Source organism: Sus scrofa, chromosome 1 (genome assembly GCF_054392235.1).
Source record: "Sus scrofa isolate SSC_HxYL_T2T_F1_AM1 chromosome 1, Sscrofa_HxYL_maternal_Yorkshire_Landrace_v2.0, whole genome shotgun sequence".
NCBI classification, from domain to species: Eukaryota; Metazoa; Chordata; class Mammalia; order Artiodactyla; family Suidae; genus Sus; species Sus scrofa.
Window position 1 is genome coordinate 9,059,868 of NC_139383.1, and position 24,432 is coordinate 9,084,299.

General features: G+C 53.4%; 1 protein-coding gene across 10 annotated transcripts in view; it reads right to left on the minus strand.

The window, feature by feature from the left end:
• SYNJ2 (synaptojanin 2) overlaps positions 1-24,432 on the minus strand; it is a 97,370-nt gene that overhangs the window by 19,759 nt on the left and 53,179 nt on the right. For 4 of the 10 annotated variants that reach the window (XR_014844002.1, XR_014844004.1, XR_014844007.1 and 1 more), the window contains exons 6-17: positions 21,817-21,878; positions 18,572-18,668; positions 15,859-16,031; positions 14,300-14,381; positions 13,451-13,600; positions 13,201-13,366; positions 10,023-10,214; positions 7,943-8,024; positions 7,117-7,257; positions 5,275-5,467; positions 3,316-3,474; positions 944-1,100 (exon numbers count right to left, since the gene is read on the minus strand). Coding sequence is in view for 4 of the 10 variants with exons in the window: in XM_021086423.2 (XP_020942082.2) it covers positions 944-1,100; positions 3,316-3,474; positions 5,275-5,467; positions 7,117-7,257; positions 7,943-8,024; positions 10,023-10,214; positions 13,201-13,366; positions 13,451-13,600; positions 14,300-14,381; positions 15,859-16,031; positions 18,572-18,668; positions 21,817-21,878 (1,654 nt within the window). In the remaining 6 variants the exon portion in view is untranslated. Of the gene's footprint in view, positions 1-943; positions 1,101-3,315; positions 3,475-5,274; positions 5,468-7,116; positions 7,258-7,942; positions 8,025-10,022; positions 10,215-13,200; positions 13,367-13,450; positions 13,601-14,299; positions 14,382-15,858; positions 16,032-17,996; positions 18,186-18,571; positions 18,669-21,816; positions 21,879-24,432 lie in introns of those variants that run through there. The other 6 variants (XR_014844016.1, XM_085022637.1, XR_014844017.1 and 3 more) reach the window with 4 other exon arrangements.

Sequence of the window (24,432 nt, forward strand, 5' to 3'; positions counted from 1 at the left end):
GTCTGACTTCCCAATCTGCAGGTGCAATTTCCGGGCTTTGAAATCTCACCAGAAAAGTTTGGGTGTTTAGGTATTAATTACAGGCGTTTGAACTTTGAATTAACTGTGCTTCCTCGCTGGGCATCAATAATTGTTCAAAACTTGATTGACGAAGAATTGATTTTAAAAAATCTTGTTGGAGTTCCTGTTGTGGCTCAGTGGTAACAAACCTGACTAGTATCCATGAGGTGGTGGGTTCAATTCCTGGCCCTGCTCAGTAGGTTAAGATCCAGTGTTGCTGTGAGCTGTGGTGTAGGCTGCAGACACGGCTCCGATCAGGAGTGGCTGTGGCCAGCAGCTACAATTCCTTTTTGACCCCTAGCCCGGGAACTTCTATATGCCGTGGGTGTGGCCCTAAAAAGACAAAAAAAAAAATCTTGTCTTTCTTTTTTTTTTATTTTCCCACTGTACAGCAAGGGGGTCAGGTTATCCTTACATGTATACATTGCAATTACAGTTTTCTTGTCTTTCTTGGCTCTTGCTCATGCTTGATTTGGAATTGGCGCTTTAAGCAGATAAGAGTTAGGCCAAACAAAATGGGCTGGAAAAAGCGCCTGAGGGTGTGAGGCAGGGATGTGGAGAGGAAGAGCCGGGCCTCTCCCTGTCCCCACCAGGGACAGAAGGCGGCAGCAGGAAGTCGGGGAACAGCTGTGGGGCAGGGATGGGGACAGCCAGGTCCACCTGCAGACCGCAGTCTCTAGAAGGAGGCCCGGGGGTGGGGGGAGGCTCCCCCAAAGCGCAACTGCCAAAGCTCCAGTCCTGGGGTGACTGGCAAAGTTCTGGGTTAGCAAAAGAACTGCTACTCACAGAGCAAAGAGCACTGAACTAAATAAAAGTGACCCCCCCCCCCGGGCACTGATCATTCGCCCTCCCCCAGCTCTGAAGGCGCACGCAGCTCACACACCTGTTCTGTCAAAAGGATGCCTCTTCTTCCACCACAGGACCCTGTCTGTCCAGGCAGGGGTGCGGCACTTGTCACTTGTGTCATAGGCAGCCGAGCCAACATCATACTTGTAGGTGGGCCCAAAGTCAATGGTGCCTTCGTGAAAATCTTTAAAAATCTATGAGGCAAAGAAGTCATGAGACCATCTTAGCTCTCCTAGGTTCTATATGTTACATGCAAATAGAAGGCACATTCCAGAGTGTTTTAGCCCTAAACAAACAGAATCCACATTATATTTGCAAATAGGTAAAAAACTGGGCATTTGTGTGCCTTATTAATCAGCAAACAAGTGATGATTACCGGGAGTTCCCTTCGTGGCTCAGCGGTTAAAGAACCCGACTAGGAACCATGAGGATGCAGGTTCAATCCCTGGCCTTGTTCAGTGCATTAAGGATCTGGCGCTGCCATGAGCTGTGGTGTAGGCTGCAGACGCAGCTTGGATCCAGCATTGCTGTGGCTGTGGCTGTGGCGTAGGGTGGCAGCTGTAGCTCCAGTTGGACCCCTAGCCTGGGAACCTCCACAAGCAACAGGTGTGGCCCTAAAAAGCAAAAAAAAAAAGGGATGACGATCTATGCTTTCCACTGACTTACACACCACCACGGGGTCTGCCACCCACCTGGGCACCCGATCTGTCACACATCTGCCTGTCAGCACCTGGGTGACAGAGACAGGCGCAGGCAAGGATGCAGAGTCCAGGCCGAGGGTAACACCCGGCCCAGACCTGGCAAGGCCTTGATCCACACGTGTTAACTACACCAAGTGGGGAAATGAAGCTGAGAACGGAAGCCCGGCCCTTCTCCGCCTTCATTCAGCCCTCTGTCCAGCCTGGACGCCGTGGGATGACCCGGGAACGGACGTTCACTCAGTGACCGAGTCAAGGGAGGGAATGGACATTACCGGCTGGAGGCAGAGAGCAAAACCTGCAGGGAAGGCCTGTGCGGCGACTCTTCCCTCCGGCCGCCCCCGCCACCGAGGGGAGACGACCCACCGAGGGGAGACGACGGAAAACTGGGAGGAAGGGACCGTAACGTCCCTCTCCCCACCATCGAATCCACCGCGTTTTCAAAAGGGAAGCGGAATGCTGCTGTGCCTCCCTCCCCTTGGCCCGTATAACAAACACCATCCGCTGGAGGAGGAGGGAGGCTCCGAGGCGCGTGGCGGTGGCCAGCGTGACCCTGAAGAACTGAGGACAGATCGGGGGGCTGGGTCTGCCCCATCACATCGTGGTCTAGGGAGGCATCTCGGTCATGTCATGTCGGGGGAAGGATGAGCCCGGCCCGTCACAGCCTCGGGCTGTATCATGGTTCTGTCTCCCGCCTGTTTGACCTTGGAAGCTGAACTGGACCTCAGTTTTCTTGTCTATAAAATGGGTGTAATACCTAATCTGCAGAATGGTCTTGAGAATGAGGCGTACAAATCGGCTTGCATTAGATATTGTTGGTATATTGAATTCATTGTTAGCATGTTCACTAACAAGAAATAGAGCAATAACTTATGTACGATGTTTGGGAGTTCCTGCTGTGGCTCAATGGTAATGAACCCGACTAGTATCCATGAGGACACAGGTTCTAATCCCTGCTTCGCTCAGTGGGTTGAGGATGTGGCATTGCCATGAGCTGTGGTGTAGGTCGCACATGTGGCTCAGATCCTGTGATGCTGTGGCTGTGGTGTAGGCTGGCGGCTGCAGCTCCAATTAGACCCCTAGCCTGGGAACTTCCATAGGCCGCAAGTGCGGCACTAAAAGGAACAAAAACAGAAACACGATGTTTGGAACAGAGTCCACAGGGCAACTTGCTGCTTTCGGGCCCCTGACGCACAGCCATGCCGACCAGCCCTGCCCTGAAATGAGGCACATGGACCAAGGACATCGCACCTGTCATCCTCACCCAGCCGTGTGCTCAGACGCCGACGTGGGGCCATTGGAAGCATCTGGGACTCAAACTGGGCTCAGCTACTTACTCACTGGGAGGCACTGGACCAGGCTCAGCTTGTCTGAAGGAGGAGGAGTCGGCTAACCCCCTCCGACCACAGAGCCCAGGCCAAGCTCTGATCTCCTGGGGTGGCTAACATGTGTCCTGTGTCCTTTCCTCTAGCGACAGACAGTGCCTTTGGCCATAAGAAGACACGCAGACCTCGACCTCAGCCAGTGAAAGCAAAGAGAGGACCTGAGTGTGGACAGACACTCTCCCATCCTGTGTCACACGTGTCCTATCACGTGCAAATCAGTTAGGTCCACTCAGGAAGCTGAACTGGTGAAGGCTAGCGGGTACATTTAGGAGACGTGATTCCTTGTCGGAGCAGGTGTTAAAAACCGTTTTGAAAGCACGACTTACTTTTCCACTTGATTTCTGCAGCTGTAGCTGATCAAATTCCAGAAGCTTCTTCCAGTCTTGGCGTTTAACGAAATAGAAGACTTCTTCGTAAGTGAGATCGATGCGGTAGTTGAAATCACCGCACCAAAACACATAATCGTGAGAAAAAATGTTTCTTCCCTAAGTTGTCAAAGAAAAAAGTCATGATTTGGCCCATCTTGCAAAGAAGAGGGGAGAAAGTGAAACTCACCCTGCAGATGATAAGCAGACATGTTTTTCCTAAGATGCTACTGAAAAAGAAATGTCTGCTAGAGCTTATCTCAGTTTTCACTAATCCCACGGAGCTACTGAGGGCTTTGCCCACGGCTTACTGTTAAATTTTAAAGAATAGTGTTTCTGAGAGGTTTGGGGGAAGCTCCACCTCTAACGGGGGGAGCATGACTGCCAAGAGTTGCTCTGCTCTTCAGATCTTGCCCATCATCAGGCCGTGCCAACTGCCTTGTAAGGTCTCTGTCTTAAAAACAACCGCCCCAACACTCAGTGTTTGGAGAATGAGGTTTAAGAAAGGAAGTAGAAATTGCTCAGGTCACGTGACTTCGTAAGACCTGGCGGGGCTTAAACATTTTCACCCTGTGATCCTTCCCCCGCCTCCCTGCCCCGGGGAACCCCGACTTCTTCCCTGCCCTTCCCCCAGGAACCACCACCACCACAGCAGGCCAGGATAAACAACCGGTGACACTACAACACACACATGTGCTGTGATGTGAGCACGCTGTCCTCACAGCAGCCTGTGAGGCACACACTATTGCCACACTCCTGAAGGTTAAAAATTATGTTCGGAAAATGTGCTGAAGCTTACACCACTAGTGCATGATAGAGACAAGACAGGCGCTCAGATCTGCCCAACTCTAAATCTGTTTCTAATACATGCTGTGGTATTTCCACTCCCCAACCCGCAACAGCACTCTGGGCAGAAGGACTGAAACGATCGCAGCCAAATAAAATAAGCATACAGAGCAGCACTGCCGATGGAACACTCTCCAGTGATGGGACTGTCCTTTGCACTGTCCCAAACAGAAGTCTCCAGCCAGCAGCAGCCACTGGACACCTGAAATGCGGCTGGTGTGACCGGCTGGTGTGACCGAGGGATTTTTAGTTATTTTACATTTAAATAGATACTCGTGGGAGTTCCCATTGGGGCTCAGTGGCAACGAACCCGACTAGTATCCATGAGGACATGGGTTTGATCCTTGGTCTTGCTTAATAAATAAATAGTGGCTGGTGGCGACTCCCCTGGACAGAGTAGGATCTGGCCTCCCATGGAACAGCTGTAGGACCCAGCCAGCTGTGTCTTGGACGCTGGCAGAATATGGGGCAGGAACAGCTGAAGTCCACCCTCGCTGCTGGGAAACAGTGTCTGCACCAGGCTGAGCTGTGCGGGACCATCTCCTTTGCACAGAAAGGACACCATTCAAATCTGATCCCCGGGCTTCAGAGTGAAAACCTCTGGACCACCACTAGAGGGCGGCGTGATACACGTAACTGGCAACTAGGAGCCCAGACCAGGATCCAGGGGCTCCCGGGTTTGAGGAAAAAGGGGTATTATTTTCTGAGCCACAACAGCATGGTTGTGTGAATCTCAAGAAAACCAAGTCTTACACGGTTTGGATGCAAATTTCTTCACCAACTTAGACAAAGCGTGGACATGCTGGGGTTTTTTGCCCGTTCCATGCAGGCGAATCAGAGTAAGGAAACGCAGGGCGCGTAAGGACACTCAGGGATCGTATGAATCAAGGGGAAGAGAACACTCTTGGGCTGGACTCCCTGCTCACGCCAGCGCAGCATCCCCTCGCCCGCAGCGCTGAGCCCCCAGGGGCAGCGACCCTCCCCTGGCCAGATGAGCCGCTCAGAAAACCACGTGTGGGGCCGCCCTGAGCAGGGGCCTGGCGCGCACCACTCCCCGCCCCGCACGCTGCTCACCATGGGGAAACTCAGCTTCTGGGTGATCTCCCTGTAATCCTCGTTTCTCTCCTTCACCTGGGACTGCCCGGCCGTCAGGTGGCTGCATATGAAGCAGAAGCTGGTGCTGTGGAACTGGAAGCGGATGGCCACGGCGCCTTTGTTTCCCGCCTTCCCCCCCATGCCCGTCTTCACCGTGTCAATCGCCACATCCCTGGAAAAGAGAATACGCATGCGCGTGCAGCGGACGTCTCAGCAGCTCTGAAGGAGAAGCACCAACTGTGTTGCTACAGAGAAGAGCCGGGAGGCAACACGAGGCTTGCTGCACTGAGAACTTTAAAACAAGCGGCTCAGAGCTGTCGCGTCCCATCTTCAGCAGCCTGGCCATGCGGGGACCGGCGTGACTGCCATCAACTCCGCCATCACTGCTGGCCTTCCTCCCACTGTTGGCAGCCGCCCTATGGGAGGTCGGAGCGTCCTCCCATGGCCCTGCTGCGAGGTGCTCACGGGAGCCCCCACAAAACACCCTGGAGCTGAATCACCTCCACCCTGGCAATGCTCCCCCCACCTTGTCTCCTTGCAGTAGAAGCAGCATGGCCTTCCCTGCCCCATCCCACCTTGTGTGGCTTTCCTGCAAAGCACAGGAGGTGCTGTCAGGTAATCAACACATTTGAAGAAACAGCAACCATCCCACTATCTACATTGGGCTGGGGGGGTGGTTTCCACGCAGACAACTGCTCGCATTGAAATGACAACAAGCAAGCATGTAGGTCTAGAGGACCATGGGCTGAAGCCTCCATCCTGCTCCTTGGGACCGTCACCCAGCAGACACGGTGTGAGGATAACCTGCCAACAGGTGTGTACAGAGCTTGAGGCTGAAGGGGCACCAGGCCAAGGGCACAGGTATTGGGACCTTTGGTGGCGTCTGGGAAACCCAAGAGGCCCTCAGCATCGCTGCCTTGCTCTCGGCCCCTCTCTAACCTCTCCCCCAGCCTCATCTTTACTCTAGCCTTATCTGACCTTGACCCATTCAGCGTGGACACTCCAGACCACCGCTAACCCAGGGGGCAGAGGGGAATTCAACATTTCCCCAAGGTCATAGCGGAGGATGGTGAACACCGAGCGCAGTCTTGCTTTCTGAGCGCGGCCACGGGCAGCCTGCGGTCCTCCAGCTCCGAGCAGGTGCTCAGCCAGGTGTGAGCCCTCCTCAGCTTGGGGGACAGGCCAGCGCCACATCTGGTATCGGCAAAGAGAAAGACCAGATGACATTCTAACAACTCGAATGAGACCAGGGAGTCCCGTGAGGCTAGGAGCCAGCGGAAGGGGGAGTCCTTCCCAAACCTTAAAACGCACACGTGCGCACACACACCTGCCCTTTCCTAAAAGACACCTTTCCCCCAGAGCTTCTCCCTTTCTGACATTCACAAAGCTGTCATTTTGGAGTCTCAGTAATGGGGTGCCAGGGGTGGAGGCTTTCTGCCCACACATCTTATTTAGAATTGTTTTTAAAAAGAGACAAAAGAATGGGCATTTCCTGATGAGTGACCCAGCTCTTGCTCAGAGGCTTCCTGCCTAACATCTCAGCAAGGAATCCCCTTCTTTGTGCAAAACTGAGCCACGATGACAAGGATCATGAAACATTCCTTCTAAAAGGGTCCAGCTTCCTGAGCTAGAAGGTTCCCATTGTGGCTTTTAAAATGCTAAACAATATTCTATTCAGCCTGGTTTTTCCCTGAGGGTTTTGTTACATTTATCTAGAGTAATGGCAGGTCCTGGTTCCTGTTGCAGGAAGGGGGGGAAAAAGGAAGTCAGAAGAAAATAACCCCATGGACCCCCAGGCGTTCATAAATGAAATGGTCTCACCTGATGAACGGGACGTGGTATGGGCGGACGAAGATATAAAGACAGACGCCCACCAGCTGTGCCGACGTCAGGAGAATGTACCTATGCGAGCGGGAGATGGCCTTCTGAAGCCGCTCACCCCACATCTTCCTGTTGGTGGTGCTGGAGAAGCGAAAGGGTGGTGCTGTTGACAGCTAGCTGCTAGCAGGCCTTCCCACCTCCCAACTCCTCCAGCCTTAAGGTTCTCGGCACTAAACTGATGTCACACCACCCGCGCTCCTGCCTGAGGGGCACGAGCCTGAACCCCCGCAGTGGACTATCGGGGTAGTTCCGGCGGGGTTGGACACATCACAGCCCATGCCCCGCCCCAACCCGGGCCACCTGCGGCCCAGCGCAGGGCCTGGCTCCAAGGACCTCCTTAGACCCGCATCTTGCTGTTTGTTCGGAAAATTCCCTGAAATGGACGGGGAAAGAGCATGGCGCTGACCCCACACCAAACGTTACTCCAGTGGTGTTCTTTTCTTGGTACCTGGTTTCTTACGAATACTTGTGCTTTCTAATCTTTCTCCAGAAAAGGTGAGTCAGCCCCACCCCACCCCGGCCGGCCCACACCCTCAGGGCTCCCACGCAGCAGCTCGAGGCATGCATCAGCCTGACTCACGCAGCACCTCACGGAATACAGAACCTAACCCCCCCCCCTTCTGTTTCCTTAATCAGCAGGGGGAGAGGACCCGGGGTGCAGGTTTGTGGGGACAGGAGCACCATCAGCAGTGCGGACACCCCGAGGGTGGCAGGTTAGCCAATACCCCCCGCTCAGGGCCCTGCGCCCCCACGCCCGGCTGCCTACCTGGCATTGACAATATTCCCTGCGCTCAATTCCACCATCTCTTCGAACCCCACGGCAAATATGTCAGCTGGGCTGCTGTCATCTGCGGAACAAGCAGGAGGGAATCAGCCCCACTGAGGCCTGTGCCAGCCATCCTACCGCCCAGGTGACCCTCGGACCACGTGGCAAGCGCCACCTGCTGAGGTCCGCCCGTCTACCTCCTTCCAGCCCCCGCCGTGTCTGCATCCTGGGCGCCTTGCTCTCCTCTCCAAACCCTGCTGCTCTTTCTGCATAAGGGTCAGACCAGGTGGTCTCGAAGCTTGAATCGGGGGAATATGACACAGTGCCCAGCAGACCCTCCTCCAGCCAGACTCTAAGTTCCCTGGGGCAGCGGCTGGCTCACTTGTGTGTGCCCCTTCAGCGCTGGTCACAGCACTGGGCCAGCCTTGCCAGGTGAATGACTGTCTGTGCTCTGGGGGCACTGCTGTCCTGGGGTTAGAGGAGGGGACATCTAATTCTACTTGGGACCCACTCGGATGAAATCTGCGCTGGAAATGCCTGGTTTGTGGGAAGCACGGCGGGCGGAGGTGATGCTCATTCATTCTCTTTGTGCCCTTTCACAGGGAAGCTGAGCTTAAGAGAAGCCCTGCGGGCACCTGACGCATCCCTCCGGCTGTATCTTGAGGCTCGGCCGCCCCAGTGACTGACTCCCAGCTGTGAACCCCAGCTTCCCCGCCCCCATCCCCCACCCCGTGCAGACAGACGGCGGGGTCAGGGCTCTGCTGAGACAGCGGCTGAGAAGACCCCGTCCTCCGCCACTTCACACTAATAGCACGGAACCAGAATCTTTCCAGAATCCAAGTGAGCAGGAAAAAGCAAAAACCCTAGATAAAGGCTGACAGAGAAAAATTTGGTTTTCTTTTCTTTCTTCTTTTTTTTTTTTTTTTTTTTGGTCTTTTTAGGGCCACACCCTCGGCATTTGGAAGTTCTCAGGCTAAGGGTTGAATTGGGGCTGTAGCCACTGGCCTATGCCACAGCGGTGGCAACGTGGGATCTGAGTCACACCTGTGGCCCACACCACAGCTCATGGCAACACCGGATTCTAAAACCACTGAGCGAGGCCTGGGATCAAACCCAAATCCTTGCTGATGCTCGTCGGGTTCGCTACCGCTAAGCCACAACGGGACTCTGACGGAGAAAAAGCATGTGTGCAGCCACGAAACATTACCTTACATGACATGAGATAAAAGATGAGGTGTCAACCTTGGAATTCTTTTATTCTTTTTTTTTTTTTTTTTTTTTTCTGGCCTTTCCCAAGGCATGCTGAAGTTCTTGGTCCAGGGATTAGGGATTAAACCCCAGCCACAGCAGTGGCAATGTTTGTGTTTTTTATTTTGTTTTTTGTTTGTTTGTTTTGCTTTTTAGGGCTGTACCCGAAGCATATGGAGATTCCCAGGCTAGGGGTCCAATCTGAGCTACAGCTGCCGGCCTACACCACAGCCAAAGCAACACTGGATCTGAGCCGCGTCTGTGACTTACATGACAGCTCACAGCAATGCCAGATCCTTAACCCACTGAGCGGGGCCAGAGATGGAACCTGCACCCTCATGGTTCCTAGTCGGATTCGTTTCCGACACGCCACCATGAGAACTCCAACAGTGTTGAATCCTTAACTGTTAGGCCACCAGGAAACTCCTGAATTATTTTGTTCTTGAAAGGTACGCATGTTCTTTCGTGACGGCTAAAGCAGGCGGGTAGCGGCATGGCCGGTTTGGGAAAAGGCCAGGATGGACGTCCCGGGTCAGGGCCTGGCTCCAGGGCCACGTCTCCCTCCTTACAACGCGAAAGTTCTATTCATCAAAACGTAGCACTGCAAGATCTCTACATGTGAAGGGAACAGAGAGTCACGGCTTTGATAACCCTTCCAAACATTTGGGAGAGAGAAGCCGCCAAATATTTAATTGACCAGGCACGTTCTGGAAGGTTAGGCCACAGCGCTTTCTAAACGCTCCGAGGAGCGAGAACGCCAAACACCCGGCCTCCCAGGTCTACCTGCGGGTGGGGCTGGACCTCGCCAGAGGGGCTGCACCTGTCGTCTCACCCTGTGGTCCGGTGACTCCAGAGAGCGCGGGCGCGTCCAGCAGCCAGTCTGCCAGCTCGGCCGTGCCCAGCAGATTGCTCCTGAACTGCTTCCCTCCGTTCACGTTCCAGGTGCCCACGGCCACGCGCACAGGCCTGAAATTCGTGAACTCCGACTGGCGCTCCGACATGGCTCTCAGGATCCTGGGGGTCACTGTCAGGGGGTATAAGATGGGCATATTTGTCTGCACCCCGAACCCATGCACCCCAAACACAGTGAGGCTCCCGCCCGAGAGGGTTGCACAATCCCATCATTTGGGCCAATGCTCCCGATGAAGGCAGTAAGGCAGTTGGGGGCTAAAGGCCACCAGGACCGGAACACGTCCCTCTGGAGCTTCTGCCATTAGGTTGTGAAAACACCGAACCAGCGACCTCCCTCCATGCCCCTCCCCCAACAGAGCCACAGAGGTGGTGACAGCAAACCCCAGGGAGTCTCCTCCTCAGCGGTCGCACCGTGACCCCCTGGGAATTTAAGCAAAGGGACAATGCAACTCCCTGTACTGAGATACAGGCACAGCAGACCTCAAGTGTCTGACACCATCATTGCACTTCCACCTTCCGATCCATGTGCCTGAAACGTTTTGTTCGGTTTTGCCATGGACTCAAGCCTTTAAAAAAATCATTACTCTGGGGGAGTTCCCGTCATGGCGCAGCAGAAACAAATCCGACTGGGAACCATGAGGTTGTGGGTTCGACCCCAGGCCTCGCTCAGTGGGTTAAGGATCCGGCATTGCCGTGAGCTGTGATGTAGGTCACAGATGTGGCTTGGATCTGGCGTGGCTGTGTCCGTGGTGTAGTGTAGGCTGGCAGCTGCAACTCCGATTCGACCCCTAGCCTGGTAACCTCCATATGCCGCAGGCGTGGCCCTAAAAGGATAAAAGACAAAAAAAAAAATTATTACTCTGAACCACATCCATCCTCTAAAGAGCCAAAATATATTCCATTTTATACACTAGTGACGTAACCCAACCTATGCCACGTTTACTTTGCTACGAAAAAGACTCACTGTACTACTGAGAGCTTCCCTCTGATTTTACTGAGCTGGCCCTGTTTCCAGAACCAACCCAAATATCACCTTGGCTATTAGAACTCAAGTAGGAGTTCTCCCAACAATGGAAGAATGAAAGTAGGAAAAAAGTGGGAAACCATTTTAAGCATGGACAAACCAATTTTTCAAAAATTTCTAAAATAAGAGTTCTACATTTTTATAAGGAAAAAAGCCGGCTCTCCTCTTCCTTTCCATGAGCCTCATAACGTTTACAGGCTCTAGGGGATAATATGGCATTAAAGGTTTCCCAAAGAGGAGTTCCCGTTGTGGCGCAATGGAAACAAATCCGACTAGGAACCATGAGGTTGTGGGTTCGATCACTGGCCTCACTTAGTGGGTTAAGGATCCGGCGCTGCCGTGAGCTGTGGTGTAGGCCACAGATGTGGCCTGGATCCAGGGTTGCTATGGGTGTGGTGTAGGCCAGCAGCTGTAGCTCTGATGAGACCCCTAGCCTGGGAACCTCTATATGCCGCAGGTGCAGCCCTAAAAAGATAAAAATAAATAAATAAAAAAATTTCCCCCAAAGAAACCTCTCGCTTACTTATATGTGGGATCTTACACACATGTGCACACACACACACATGAAATGAACGTATGGAAACAAGAGAGAACAGCTGCCAGAGGCTGGGGTGGGGGATGGGGAGGTCGTCAAAAGGTACGAACTTCCAGTTATAAAATAACTAAGCCCCGGACCTACTGTAAGCATGATTACTTCAATTAACAACGCGTATTGACTATTAAAAGGTGCTAAGACAGTGGTTCTTAAACGTTCTCATCACAAGAAAAAGATTAAACTATCTGTGGTGGTGGATGGCGCCTCGACCTACTGTGGCGATGACTCTGCAACACATACACGTATCAGATCATTACGCTGTACACCTGAAACTGATACATCTCAATTAAAAAAAAAAAGAGGAGTTCTCGATGGAGCACAGCAGAAACAAACCCAACCAGTATCCATGAGGACGTGGGTCTGATCCTCGGAGTGTTGGGGATCTGGCGTGGCTGTGGCTGTGGTGCGGGCCGGCAGCTGCAGCTCTATTCGACCCCTAGCCTGGGAACCTCCATGTGCTGCGGGTGCAGCCCTAGAAAGAAACATAAAGGAAAAGGAAAAGAGAAAAGGAAACCTCTAGCTATTGAGGGAAGCATGACAGTCTTGCCCCCGAGAGTGGAAGGCGTCTTTTTCCTGGGAGATTTCCACAGGACTCTGAGGCCGTGACAGACACAGGAGGCCACCCTCAGGGACTCCCCACGCATGAAACCCAGCAACAGGACCGAGAGCCCATTCGGTCTGAGCAAGACCCCTGGAGCGAGCTGTTCACAGCCACGGCGCTCTGACGCCTGCGGGGCCTCTGCACTTCTCCCTCCTCCTGGTTTGGAAAACGGTCCAAAGGAAGAAAGGAGAAGCGGGAGCTCTCATCAAGGCCAGAAAGCACAGGCTCCCAGGGAGCAGTGACAGACGGTTACTCGTACACACTTTTACCTTCTGGGTACTGCGGTGCCTGACTTTTGGGCTGGGGAGAAACCGCCCTCCTGGGGCCAAGTCAGGTCTCGACTCAGCCAGAACCTGTGATGCGCAAACCAATCCAGAGCCGCACCTCCTCTTTCTGGCCCACACACCTGCAGGCCTTCATCAGCCCAGGACCAGGAACCCAGCCCAGCATCGTGCCAACTAACGGGGCCTCCGCCAGTTACCTCAACCTGCTCTCCTACGGGAACCCCAGTCAAGGCACCCCAGTGAAGGCCATGGCCTGAGTGCCCTCCTGACCCCCGTGGGGTTCTCCATGTGGCCCCAGTGGCATCTCTACGACCTGCAAGTGTAAAACTGTTTTCTCCTGAGCCTCACTCTGCCTCCTCTTGTGGCTGCACCTGGCTGAGCATCTCATAAAATGCGAGACACGGCTGCAAGCTGCTTGGTCTGCTGGTCAGACGGCGAGACTCGGAGCACAGCAGTTCCCTCTCGCTGCCCTACAGCTCAGGGGGTGCCTGCCACCCGCCCTCCGGGGTTACCGGAGGGGTCAAAAGGCTGGCTAGCACCCTGCCCCCCGCCATGCCCTCTGGATGCCTGCCCAGGTGGGCGGGAGCTGCTCACCCAGCAGGGCCGGGTTGTCCAGCAGCATCCGTCCTCTGTCTGCCGACTCCTCAGTGTAGACGTCCCCGACCAGCAGCAGCTTGATGGCCTCCTGCTTCACTCCGTCAAAGAAGTTGGACTGGATCGTGCGAGACACGGACCGCGCCCCGTCCTTCAGCTTCCCCACCTGCCACGGGCCGGATGACAGACTGTGAGCAGGGCCGAGCCGGTCCCCGCCCCCACCCACCCTCCACCCCTGGGCGGCCCCTACCTTGGCCTTGCCTTCCAGGGCCCGGCTGCCCGTGAACATCTTGCTCAGGCTGTGCCCATTCAGAGACCACATGGCTTTGAAGGACTCCACGAAGCGGTCGGCGATGGGCTTCGAATTCAGCCCGAGGCTCTCGAGCTGCAGGTGGAGGACCTGGGGGAAGAAGGGACAGCTGTCACTGACTTCTCGCCCAAACGCTGTCCCCCAGCTGCCCAGGGGATACCACCAGGTGCCACTCCCGTGCCTCCCTTAATCAGCAGATTGCTATAGACGATGCTGCACCCAGAGGACACGGCATCCTCGCAGCAGAGCACGGGGCTTCCCGCCACAACTCGCCCACCCTTCTCTGATACCCTTACCCTCCCCACACACACACACTGCCAGCAAGCAGGACGGCAAGGGGTAGATGGAGGTGGCGCTGACCCCACCCTGCCTCCCAGCAGTGAGCCAGGAGAGGCCACCCAGGCAGCGGGCCACAGACAGACTCAGGCCTCCCTCCAGGCTTCAAGCCCAGCCTCGTCTCAGCTGGCCTCACGCTGCCTTCGTCCGACGGAACCGTCCTGATAATCACTACACACAACTACCATTTCTCAAAGTGGCCTCTTTGGGCCACCGTGTCTGGGACACATCCCAAAGAGTGTGTGAAAGCATGCCTGTGACAGGTCAAAGGCAGATCTGGCACAGACAAGCCAGCCACCCAGGGAGACCTCGCCCTGGAGGCTGGGCACATCCTTGTCCCCTCCCCACGGAGAGAAAGTTAGCCTGCGATGCCTCCCTCATCTTGCTGACACCGGCGCCCCGCTGGTCCCCCTGGAGGCTCAGGACAGGACACAGGTGGCCCAAGAGACAGACCTCGAGGGCAATGAAGCTCTGCACGGCGTTGGTTCGGTCCAAGCAGTCCAGACAGTTCATCCGCAAAGTGCCTTTCTGAAAACTTAGGGAAATGAGACGCAAATGGTTACAAGTTCTGTTGGAAGAAACGATGGCCTTGGTACAATGGCCTGCTTGACTCTGTCCCCATGGAGAGCTCCTCACCTCCTCCCTGGTAGCCCACCTGCACCCCGAGCCCGAGGCCACCAGAATCATTCAGACAGCCGATCCTTCCTCTGTCGTTTCCATGGAAGCCCAGCCGAGGTAACCAACCCCAAAGGTACCCATCGCCATGGGTCCTGGCACTGCTGGGGTGGCGGGCCGACCCCAGAGCAGCTCTCAGCAGGCCGGCATGCCCCAGTTGTTATAGTTACAGTCAACCCCATTATTCACCATAGTCATATTCTAGCAAATCGCCATGAACTATTAGCAAACTGGACTGTTAGCAGAGTGGCAAATACTGAGTCACTGCTCCTGGGGGAAATACCAGGTTAGGTTCCTGTGAGCCTCCAGTCAAGTATTTTTATCCACTAATCAATATATAACCTTATTTTGTGTGTGTGTCTGTTTACAAACACCTAATTTATTTATTTACTTATTTATTTTTGGCCACACCTGCAGCAGCCCTCGGAATTTCCTGGGCCAGGGATGGAACCAGCCCTACAGCAGTGACAACACCAGATCTTTAATCTGCGGAGCCACCAGGGGACTCCTAGAGACACTGAATTTAATATACACTGTTGATTCGTTCACGATGACGTCTCGGCCGTCAGCACGGTAACGCTCGTCTGAACGAAGCCTCTTGAACCCACGTACTTTCTCGGTGAGACAAGTCCCAGCTTCTTGCGCTCAGGACCCTGGAGAGCACTTAGCACCAGCCCTGGGTGCATTTGAACAGTAAAGTCATGAACAAAATGCACAAAAAAGTGAAAAAGTGGCCCTAACTAGAGGGTGTGGGGACACCCGTCTCCAGAGGGAGGGAAACAAGGCCAAGTGCGCTGGCCCCACCTCAGCCGGAAACGTGCACAGCGGGCGCCTCGCATCGTCACCCTTCTGAGCCCTGCAGATGACCCAGAGCGCTCCAGGAACTTGGTTTGAGGCTCGCAGATAAACTCGAGCAAGCGGGCAAATGTGTAAATCCGGAATCTGCAAGTAACGAGGATTCACTGCACTGATTCGGGAAATGGGATTTCCTTCCTCTCTCCCCTCGGAACAGGGAAATCCGCATCTGTTTCCTTGGCCACCTGGGTTTGTGCCAGCTGTGTCCCCTCTCCCTCTTCCCGGTTTTCTCACAGTGTGCATGATAAGTTATGCGGTCCCAAGGCCGCACCGTTTCACCGAGGCCCCTGCATTACTATGTGTATTTTGCCTGAAAACCATGACTTATCATCAACTCCCAACATTGACAAGCACGCCGCACGGCAGGAAGGGAGAGGAGAAGCTGGAGCCCGACGGGCCGACATCGCGGAGCCCGGAGCCCCGGAGCCGCGAGGGCGGGCACGCGCTCCCCCAGCGGGAGGACCAGACGCAGCGAGACTCACCGTGGACTTACATTCTCGCCCGTGGTGAACACGTCAAAGTCATCCCAGTGCAGCTTCAACTGGGGCCTCAGCAGGTTCTCCAATTTCTCTAGCTTCCCGCCTTTAGCAAACTGATGCAAGTCAAAGTTTATCATAGGTGTGTCGCCGGCGTGGCAGGAAGCCCAGAGCAGCTTCTGGAAGGGGAAGGGAGAGGGTGGCAGGACACCTGAGTGCGGACCGTGCCGTGTGACAGAGCACGGGGGAGAGCTGGAAGGCCTTCGGTGGACCCACTGACCAGCCCTGACCCGGAAAGGGCAGCGCAGAACAAAGACCCTAGGGACAAAACCACAAACAGTGTCCTGCCTGCAGGAGGGAAGAGGGTCCACGCTGGACAGGACGGTCAGAGCAGGCGTGGCTCCCCGGGGGCGCCCAGGGCCCCGCACCGACATCACCTCGCTCGGGGCTCTACCGAGGGTGCTGACGGGGAAGGACTGCTCTGTTCTGCAGGCACCTGAGGGCCATGGGCGCTCCAGGGACAGGGCAGTGCCCCAGGCTGCGGAGCTCATAATCCAGCTCCCGTTGCCCTAGTGACCAGCCGCATCCTGACCAGCCAAGCCTCCGGGAGGGTGTGCTCAGGAGCAGCCAAGGCCCCCAGGCAGCACACCTCCAGGCCACCCCATGAGGGGAGGTGCCGCCCAGTGGAGCTCCAGGGTCGGGGAGATGGGGCTCAGGGCCAGCAGCCCTGCCCCCCGCCTGGGCCCAGGTCCAGCCTGGGAGCTGGAGCAAAGGCCGGGCCAGAGATGGAGAAACATGGCAGGTGGATTCCAGGCAGGCGAGGCGTCCTGGCAGAGGTCTCCCTTCCACCCAGAGTACCTCAGCCAGCAAGTCCTCAGCACTCTGACCAGGCAGCCCCCATGGCAAAGGACCAACCCCGCTTTCCCAGGGCACCTGCCCTCGGCCGCCCACCCAGATTCTCCTGCGTGGCTTCAGGTCAGGCTTGCCCAGCATTGCCAGCCAGGGTCACTGTCTAGAAGGGCTCTGGGCCATCTGGTTCCTGTGACTCCCCAGGCACCAGACTGCAGATCAACACGCAGCCGCCGTCATCAGGAAGGTCTCGCTGTGTGGAATAGTCAGCCCAGCTGAAGCATGCGCTTGGTGGCTTCATATTCTGGAGCAAATACCTGGTCTCTGTGGTCAGAGGCTGGCTGCTGGTGCATGGACCTCGGTGGGCACGTCAGTGTGGCAGAGCTGACAGGATGAGGGAGCTCCCTTCGGGGGACACCCCAGTCAGGACCACGACCCAGGTCTTTCCAGGTAGCTTCTGCTTCTTACCTCCTACCTGCCCAGGAGCCTGCCCTCCCCCACTGGGCCACGGGCCTGCTGCCATCACCACCTTTCCTGCCCAGAGGTCCACCAGCTGATGGGGAGATGCTGAGGACACCTCCCCAAAATCAAGGCACAAAGGGGAAAAAAATCCTTGAGGGTTTTTTTTTTTTTCCTTTCTTTTTCTTCCTTAAAATAAGCTGCCAACACTGCTGCCAAGATGGGTGGGAGGGGAGAGACTTTTCAAGCTTGTTGCCAATAGCAACAAACCAAACAGGAAAAGCAGGTCTGGCCAAATGAAACTGGCCACCAGAACGTCTCTGAAAGCACGTGGCTTTCCTCCGCAGAGGGAAATGAGCACCAGCTGGACTCAGCTTCCCCGGGCCAGGAGCCAGGACTCCCGAGGAGTGAAGTCTGACTTCACATTCTCTCCACGAGGGGCCCCCTTGAGCTCTCAACAACCACAGGGCTTTTTTTCCCATCCAGCGGTGGCTTTGAGCAGCTGGAAAAGAGCTGTGGAGCCCACGGCCACAGCTCATTCTGCAGCTTTGTCCACAGTGGGCTGAAAACACACGGCAGCAGTGGGGACTCGGAGATGCGGGCAAGGTGGGCCTTGCTCTTACTGCTTCCTCCCCCGACGTGTGTCGGGAAGCCTCGGGGGGTTCCACAGAGCACTGGGCACAGGAAGCAGCTTTCCAGGGCAGCCCAAACAAGAATGGAATATTTGAAGACGCCAAGTCAGCAGGAGGAAATCATGGAAGACGGCTCGCTTTAAACCCAGCAGGGACTCTGAAGAGCCACTCAGGCACCAGTGCCCTGTGGGTGTCGGTACGAACCTGCCAGGAGCCGCTGGCCAGCAGCTGAGCCAGACCAGCAAGGAAGGAGGCAACTCCAAGTCCCTGAGCAGGTCAAGGGTGAAGCCCAAACATACGTGTGCACATGCACGCACACACGCGTGCATCTAAGAGAGCCAGGGACAGGCCCCGCCGTCCAGAGTCCTCAATGCCCCATGGGGAGCGCTGGAACAAAAACATGCTATAAAATCGGGTTATGATGATCATCGTACAAGTCCAAATGTAATAAAGTTCATGAGTAATTTAAAAACTTAACACTAAAAACAAAAAGAACATTCGTCCAGAAAAAAACCCAAAAAACAACCAAAAAAACACACCTGGAGATGGGAGATGCTTTGTTTTCATTTTGAGCAAATTCCCCCAGCCACCGCTCCCAAAAATTAAACTTTATTCATCAAGAGCCCCCATCATCTAAAGCTGAAGCTCTGATAGAAAAACCTCCACAAGCAGGAGGAACGCAATGCTGCGGTTTCCAGCCCCCGAGGAAGCCCGCCCAGAGCAGGGGCCCCTTGGCTCCCTCGCCTGCCCCCTCCCCGGGTCAAGGGGAAGCCACGTACCTTGAAGGCTCTGTTGAGCACCTCTTCTCCGCCTCTGCTGCCCAGCAGGTTCACTACCACTTGCTTCCCATACTGCTCCTTGAGAAACACCATGTGCCTGCAACAGAGATGGGCAGCCCGTGAGGCCACGTCCCCAGGACACGCACTGATGGCCCTGCTCTCCAGGGGACCTGTGGCCACTAGAGGTCCAGGACAAGCGGTCCCCTAGAAAGGCACCAGCCAAGAGTAACAGCACATCAGACTTCTAAACATGCAGGGTGTCAGGCAGGGGATAGGCCGGGTTTTTATAAAGTCTCCCATTTATAAGTCCCACATATAAATTACAAAAATAATTTATAATTTTTATTAAGTCCCCCATTGAATTCAGAAGAGCCAACCTGATGAATGCGATGGACACTCCCCGAAGTTAATCTAGTTTATGTGGTACCTTCTCAAAACCAGAAAAACTGGTAGGAAAGCCACCAACCTCAGTGTCCAATTTTTCATCTAAATGCTGCATTTCATGATGTTTAACCTCAACAAGAAGGTATAACAAAACTTCCTTCTTAGGAAAATTCTCTCTATACCAGAGACTACTATTCATGTATATTTTATTTATAATTTTTATTATTTTTAAAAAATTGAGGTATAGTTGATTTACAATGATTCAGGTGCACAAAGTGATTCAGTTATGTGTATATATCTTATATATACATATATAGATATACATGCAGATTTTTTTCAGATTCTTTTCCATTACGGGTTATTACAAGATATTGAATATAATTCCCTGTGTTATACAGAAGGTCTTTGTTGTTTATTTTACATATAGCAGTGTGCACCTGTAATCTCAATTCCCAATTTATTCCCCCTCCATCCAGAGACTATTTTTATTTTATTTTGCATGTTTGGCTACGTCCACGGCATGCAGACATTCCCAGGCCAGGGATCGAACCCGAGCCACAACAGTGACAGTGCTGAATCCTTAACCCCTAGGCCATCGGGGGCCCCTGGAGACTATTTTTGGAATACTCATATTGAAACAGTATAGAGAGACTCTAATATTTACCTTTTATCACCAGCTTTTGAAAAGTAACTTTATAATTTTAATAATGTAGAAATATTTACATGTAGTTTTAAAAAATAGGGAAAAGACACGCAAAAAGCAGATGTAAAATTAATTTAATAGTGCGATCTTTATACTTAAGACAGGAAAAAAGACAAAGATAATACTCAACAATATTAAAAGTGGTAGAGTTTTATGTGATTTAAAATTCTTTTTGGAGTTCCCGTCATGGCTCGGCGGTTAAGGAACCCGACTGGTATCCATGAGGATGCGGGTTCTATCCCTGGCCTTGCTCAGTGGGTTAAGGATCCGGCGTCGCCATGAGCTGTGATGTAGGTCACACATGCGGCTCGGATCAGGCGTTGCTGTGGCTGTGGTGTAGGGTGGCGGCCACAGCTCCGATTCGGCCCCTAGCCCAGGAACCTCCACGTGCCTCTGGTGCGGCCCTAAAAACAAAAGACAGAAAAATTCTTCTTTTTTTGTACTTTCCAAATTTCTACAATAACATGTTTCTCTTACAAGTGGAATTTTTTCAAGTTAATTATCATCAAAGAACCATTTTTAGCCCAATGAGAGGGGAAAAAAAAAAAAAAAAAAAAAAGACTCCCTTACTAACTCTGAGGGGCAGCACAGAAGAATATGGACTGTGAAGTGGGCAGTTTGCTGCTCAGCAGGCAGCTGGAGGTGAGTCTGCCCTGCAGGCTCTGCTTCTGGAGGAGGAATTCTCGCAGGGCCCACTCCTGACAGCATCCCCCCCCCCCCCCAGGGAAGATGCAGGGCCTGATCAGATCTGTGAGACCCTGCAGGCTGTGCACCCCGGCCTGACGTCTGATGTGTGGAGACACAGCAAGCCCTGCTCTGGTGGGGAGTCTGAGCCAGCGCTGAGTGTGCACTCTGTAACATGCTAACTAGGGGCGTGCAGCCAGGCTGGGGTTAGAAGGTAAATAAGAAAGCTCCAATCAAATTTAAAGTCCAAATAAAGCCTCAGGTAGAATGATCAAAACACTTAAAAAATTACTTGAGGAGTTCCCGTGGAGGAATGAGGTAGTATCTAGTATCCATGAAGATGTGGGTTTTTGATCCCAGGCCCTGTTCACGGTTAAGGATCCGGCGTTGCCGTGAGCTGTGGTATACGTCACAGATGTGGCTTGAATCCCGCGTTGCTGTGGCTGGGGTGTAAGCTGGTGGCTGCAGCTCCGATTGGACCCCTAGCCTGGGAACCTCCATATGCCTTGGATGTGGCCCTAAAAAGAGAGAGACAGACAGAAAGAAAGAAAGAAAGAAAGAAAAAAAGAAAGAAAGAAAGAAAGAAAGAAAGAAAGAAAGAAAGAAAGAAAGAAAGAAAGAAAGAAAGAAAGAAAGAGAAAGAAAGAAAGGAAGGAAGGAAGGAATTATGTATAAGCCAGAATTTTTTCTAGAATGATATGTAAAAGACTAACAGTGGGAACTGGGAGATAGGGTACTTCTACCTCCTTTATACCCTTCCATACTGTGACTTTTTTTTTTGCCCCCACAGCAGCTTGATGTGGAATCTCAGTTCCCAGACCAGAGATTGAACCCAGGCTACAACGGGGAAAGTGCCAGGCCTTTATCATTAGACCACCAGGGAACTCCCGATACTGCGACTTTTCCCCTCTAGATGATGAGCTTCTTATTTTCTTTTGTCACTTAATGATTTTATTTCTTTTAAAATTTTTTATTAAAGTACAGTTGATTTACAGTGTTGTGCCACTTTCTGCTGTACAGCGCACTGACTCACATACTTTTTTTTTAAATAATATTTTCCATCATAGTCTATCCCAGGAGACTGGGTATAGTTCCCTGTGCTTCTATGCCTTCTTAAAGCCTTGGAATATATCACTTCAAGAACAAAAACAAACCAGCTTACAAATATCCTGGAGTTTAGAGGATCCCTTATAAACCAGGACAGATAGACACAGCTTCACTGCAGATGGAATGGATAAGATAAATGAACTGCATGCTGTTACCTAAGCACCGATCAATGGACCTTCAGGGAAACCGGACAGCAAGTAAAAATTGCGTTTTGTAAACTGCCTCTTTCTTTGCAGAAAGAACCAAAGTACAAGGCAGATTCAGATGCTGGATGTGGGGCCCCCCGCCCCCCATCTACCATGTCCCCTGTGCTGCTGTCTGATGGGAGGAAGGACAGCAGCCTTCCGACGGTGCCCGAGGGCCCTACCTGTCGAAAGCAGGGGCGTTGGCTTCCAGGCCTCGGGTGAGTCTCAGATGATGGGAGCCCACCTAAATCAAAGAAATGACATGGGTGATTCCTCCCGCCTCTGTGCCCAAGCTGGGACATGTCGGTTTTCCCACTCTCCCTCTTGCTGCCAGCCAAGCCACAAGCAGCAGCCACTTGGCCCCTCCGTGGCCCATTCACTGCTCAGTTCCCGCAGCCTGAGTCTGGCTCTGTTGGGCCCAGTGCTGGGCCTAGTCCTAACAGTGGCATGGACCAGGCTGGCTGGAATTCTTGCCCAGACAGAAGTCAAACTTCAGGGTAAGACCTTGAAGCCCACGTGGGATCTAGAACCCCTCCCGCCATCATGCGAGAGGGCAGATTTGCTCTTTGCAAAAACATCCTGAAACAATAAGAAGTAAAGAACCGTGGAGTTCCCGTGATAGCGAGCCGGGGGGAAAAAAAAAAAAAAAAAAAAAAAAGGCAAAAAAGGGACTTCCCTTGTGGCTCAGCAGTCATGAACCTGACTAGTATCCATGGGTTCAATCTCTGGCCCCGCTCAGGGGGTTATGCAGCTCAGATCCCGTGTTGCTGTAGTTGTGGTGCGGGCTGGCAGCTGCAGCTCTGACTCCACCCCTGGCCTGGGAATTCCCACATACAGCAGATGCAGTCCTATAAAAAAAAAATGCAAATTTGGGGGCCTACCCCAGACCTACTGAATGAAATTCTCCGGGGGTGTGGTGCGCACACACATACGTACGCCTATGGACACTCACACACCACACTGAGGTCTGAGACGTGCTGGTTTCTACTTACTGATCATCCTCCTTCCCTTTTTGGGTTTGAGGGTTTGAATGCCTGTGAGGGGATAAGGCTTCAGGACAAGGGTGGCCGGGGGTGGTGGTGCTGCCGCATCTACACCAGCACACAGGGCTCTCGGTGACCAGGCCCAATCTGCCACAGCTGCGTCCCCCAGCTCCCAGAGCAGACGGGGGCCTTGGCCGCTCTCGGTCCATCCTCCATCACCCTTTAGTCATTGCCTTAGGCCTCACGTCCCATCTCCCGACCCTGGGCCCTGCCTCCATCCCTACCGGCTCTGACATTCACACACCGACATGAATCTCTCCTCACTGGTGTCACCTAATCCTGGGGCCCCTGTGTGTCAGAGCCTCAAGAAGCAGCTGTAGTTGGGGCTGTAATGAAACCATGGTCAGCCTCGCCCCCCACCCCAGGACCAGGTGGACACGCAGCCAGCCACTCCTGTCTAGTCTCTAAAGTCAGAGACTCAATCCTAAAGTCTACAGGCTGAGCCTGAGGGAGTGGCTGGAAGAATAACCAAAGTCTCAAGAACACCTGGCAGTGACTGGACACACAGAAGGTCCCAGCGTCACAAACGGCATCTCTGCCCCGCTCCCTGCCCCTCCCCCAATTAAGCTGCCAGCATCTCTGACCCCAATCCTTGCAACCATCCTACTGGGTGTCTTTACCTTCCACCTTCTTCCCGTATGTAAACTAAAGCCTACGTATGTCTCATCATGCTCCCCGCCCCACAAAGCCCATTCGTGTGCAACGCCCACTCCTTCCAGCTCACAAGCCACTGTGTGCCCTCCTCTTTCCAGCCCAGCTCCAAGTTCAGCCACGTCAAGCTGGAGGCTTGAAATCAGCCACGATGGAAGTATTTACACCACAGAAATGGGCAAATGCTATAAACCAAAACCTCTCCCTCCTGGCCCTAAAAAAAACCTGGTTTGCCAGCATAACTTTTTTTTTTTTTTTTTTCCTTTTAGGGCCATACCCGTGGCATATGGAAGTTCCCAGGTTAGGGGTTAAATTGTGGCTACAGCTGCCAGCCTACAACACAGCCATGGCAACACAGGATCCAAGCCACTTCACATCTGTGACCTACACCATAGCTCACGGCAACGCTGGACCCTTAACCCACTGAGCGAGGCCAGTGATTGAATGCACATCCTTATGGATTCTAGTCGGGTTCATTTCCGCTGAGCCACAACGGGAATTCCTGCCCAGGTGATTTTAGCGCAGCGGTTTAGGCACCGCTGGGTAAAATTCACACTCCTTAGAGTAACATACAAAGCCCATGTTCATCTGGGTCTCGCCAGCCAACCCAGACTCACGTCCCCACGACCCCCGTCCCCAGGCCTAGGACTGCAAGTGGCCAAGCCAGCACCGTTCCCTGGATGCACTCTCATCGCAGGGGTTACAACATTTGCATCTGTGGTTCTCTCTGCAAGGCCACCTTCCTGGCCTGGATGATGCCACCCAGTCCCTTCCAGGTCAGTTCAGGCACCCACCCCACCTCCTCCCCAAGGCAGAGGCAACATCTGGTGTCAGGTGCCTGCATGAACCTTGTGCTTGATGAGCGTCTGTGGGACAGATAATTGGCTTCCCCTGCGATGCGTGCGAGGGCTGGGAGATGGAACAGCCCGGTCCTCGTGCTACACGTGAACCAAGAGGTGAGGACACTGTCACTACACCACAGTGTCCTCATGCAGACTCTGCAAGAAAGTCCTACTTTGCTCTCAGGAGGCCAAGAGCCATACCTCTAATGCCGCTTGTGTTTTTTGTCTCTTAGATGCTATAATTTACGTGAATAACCTTAAC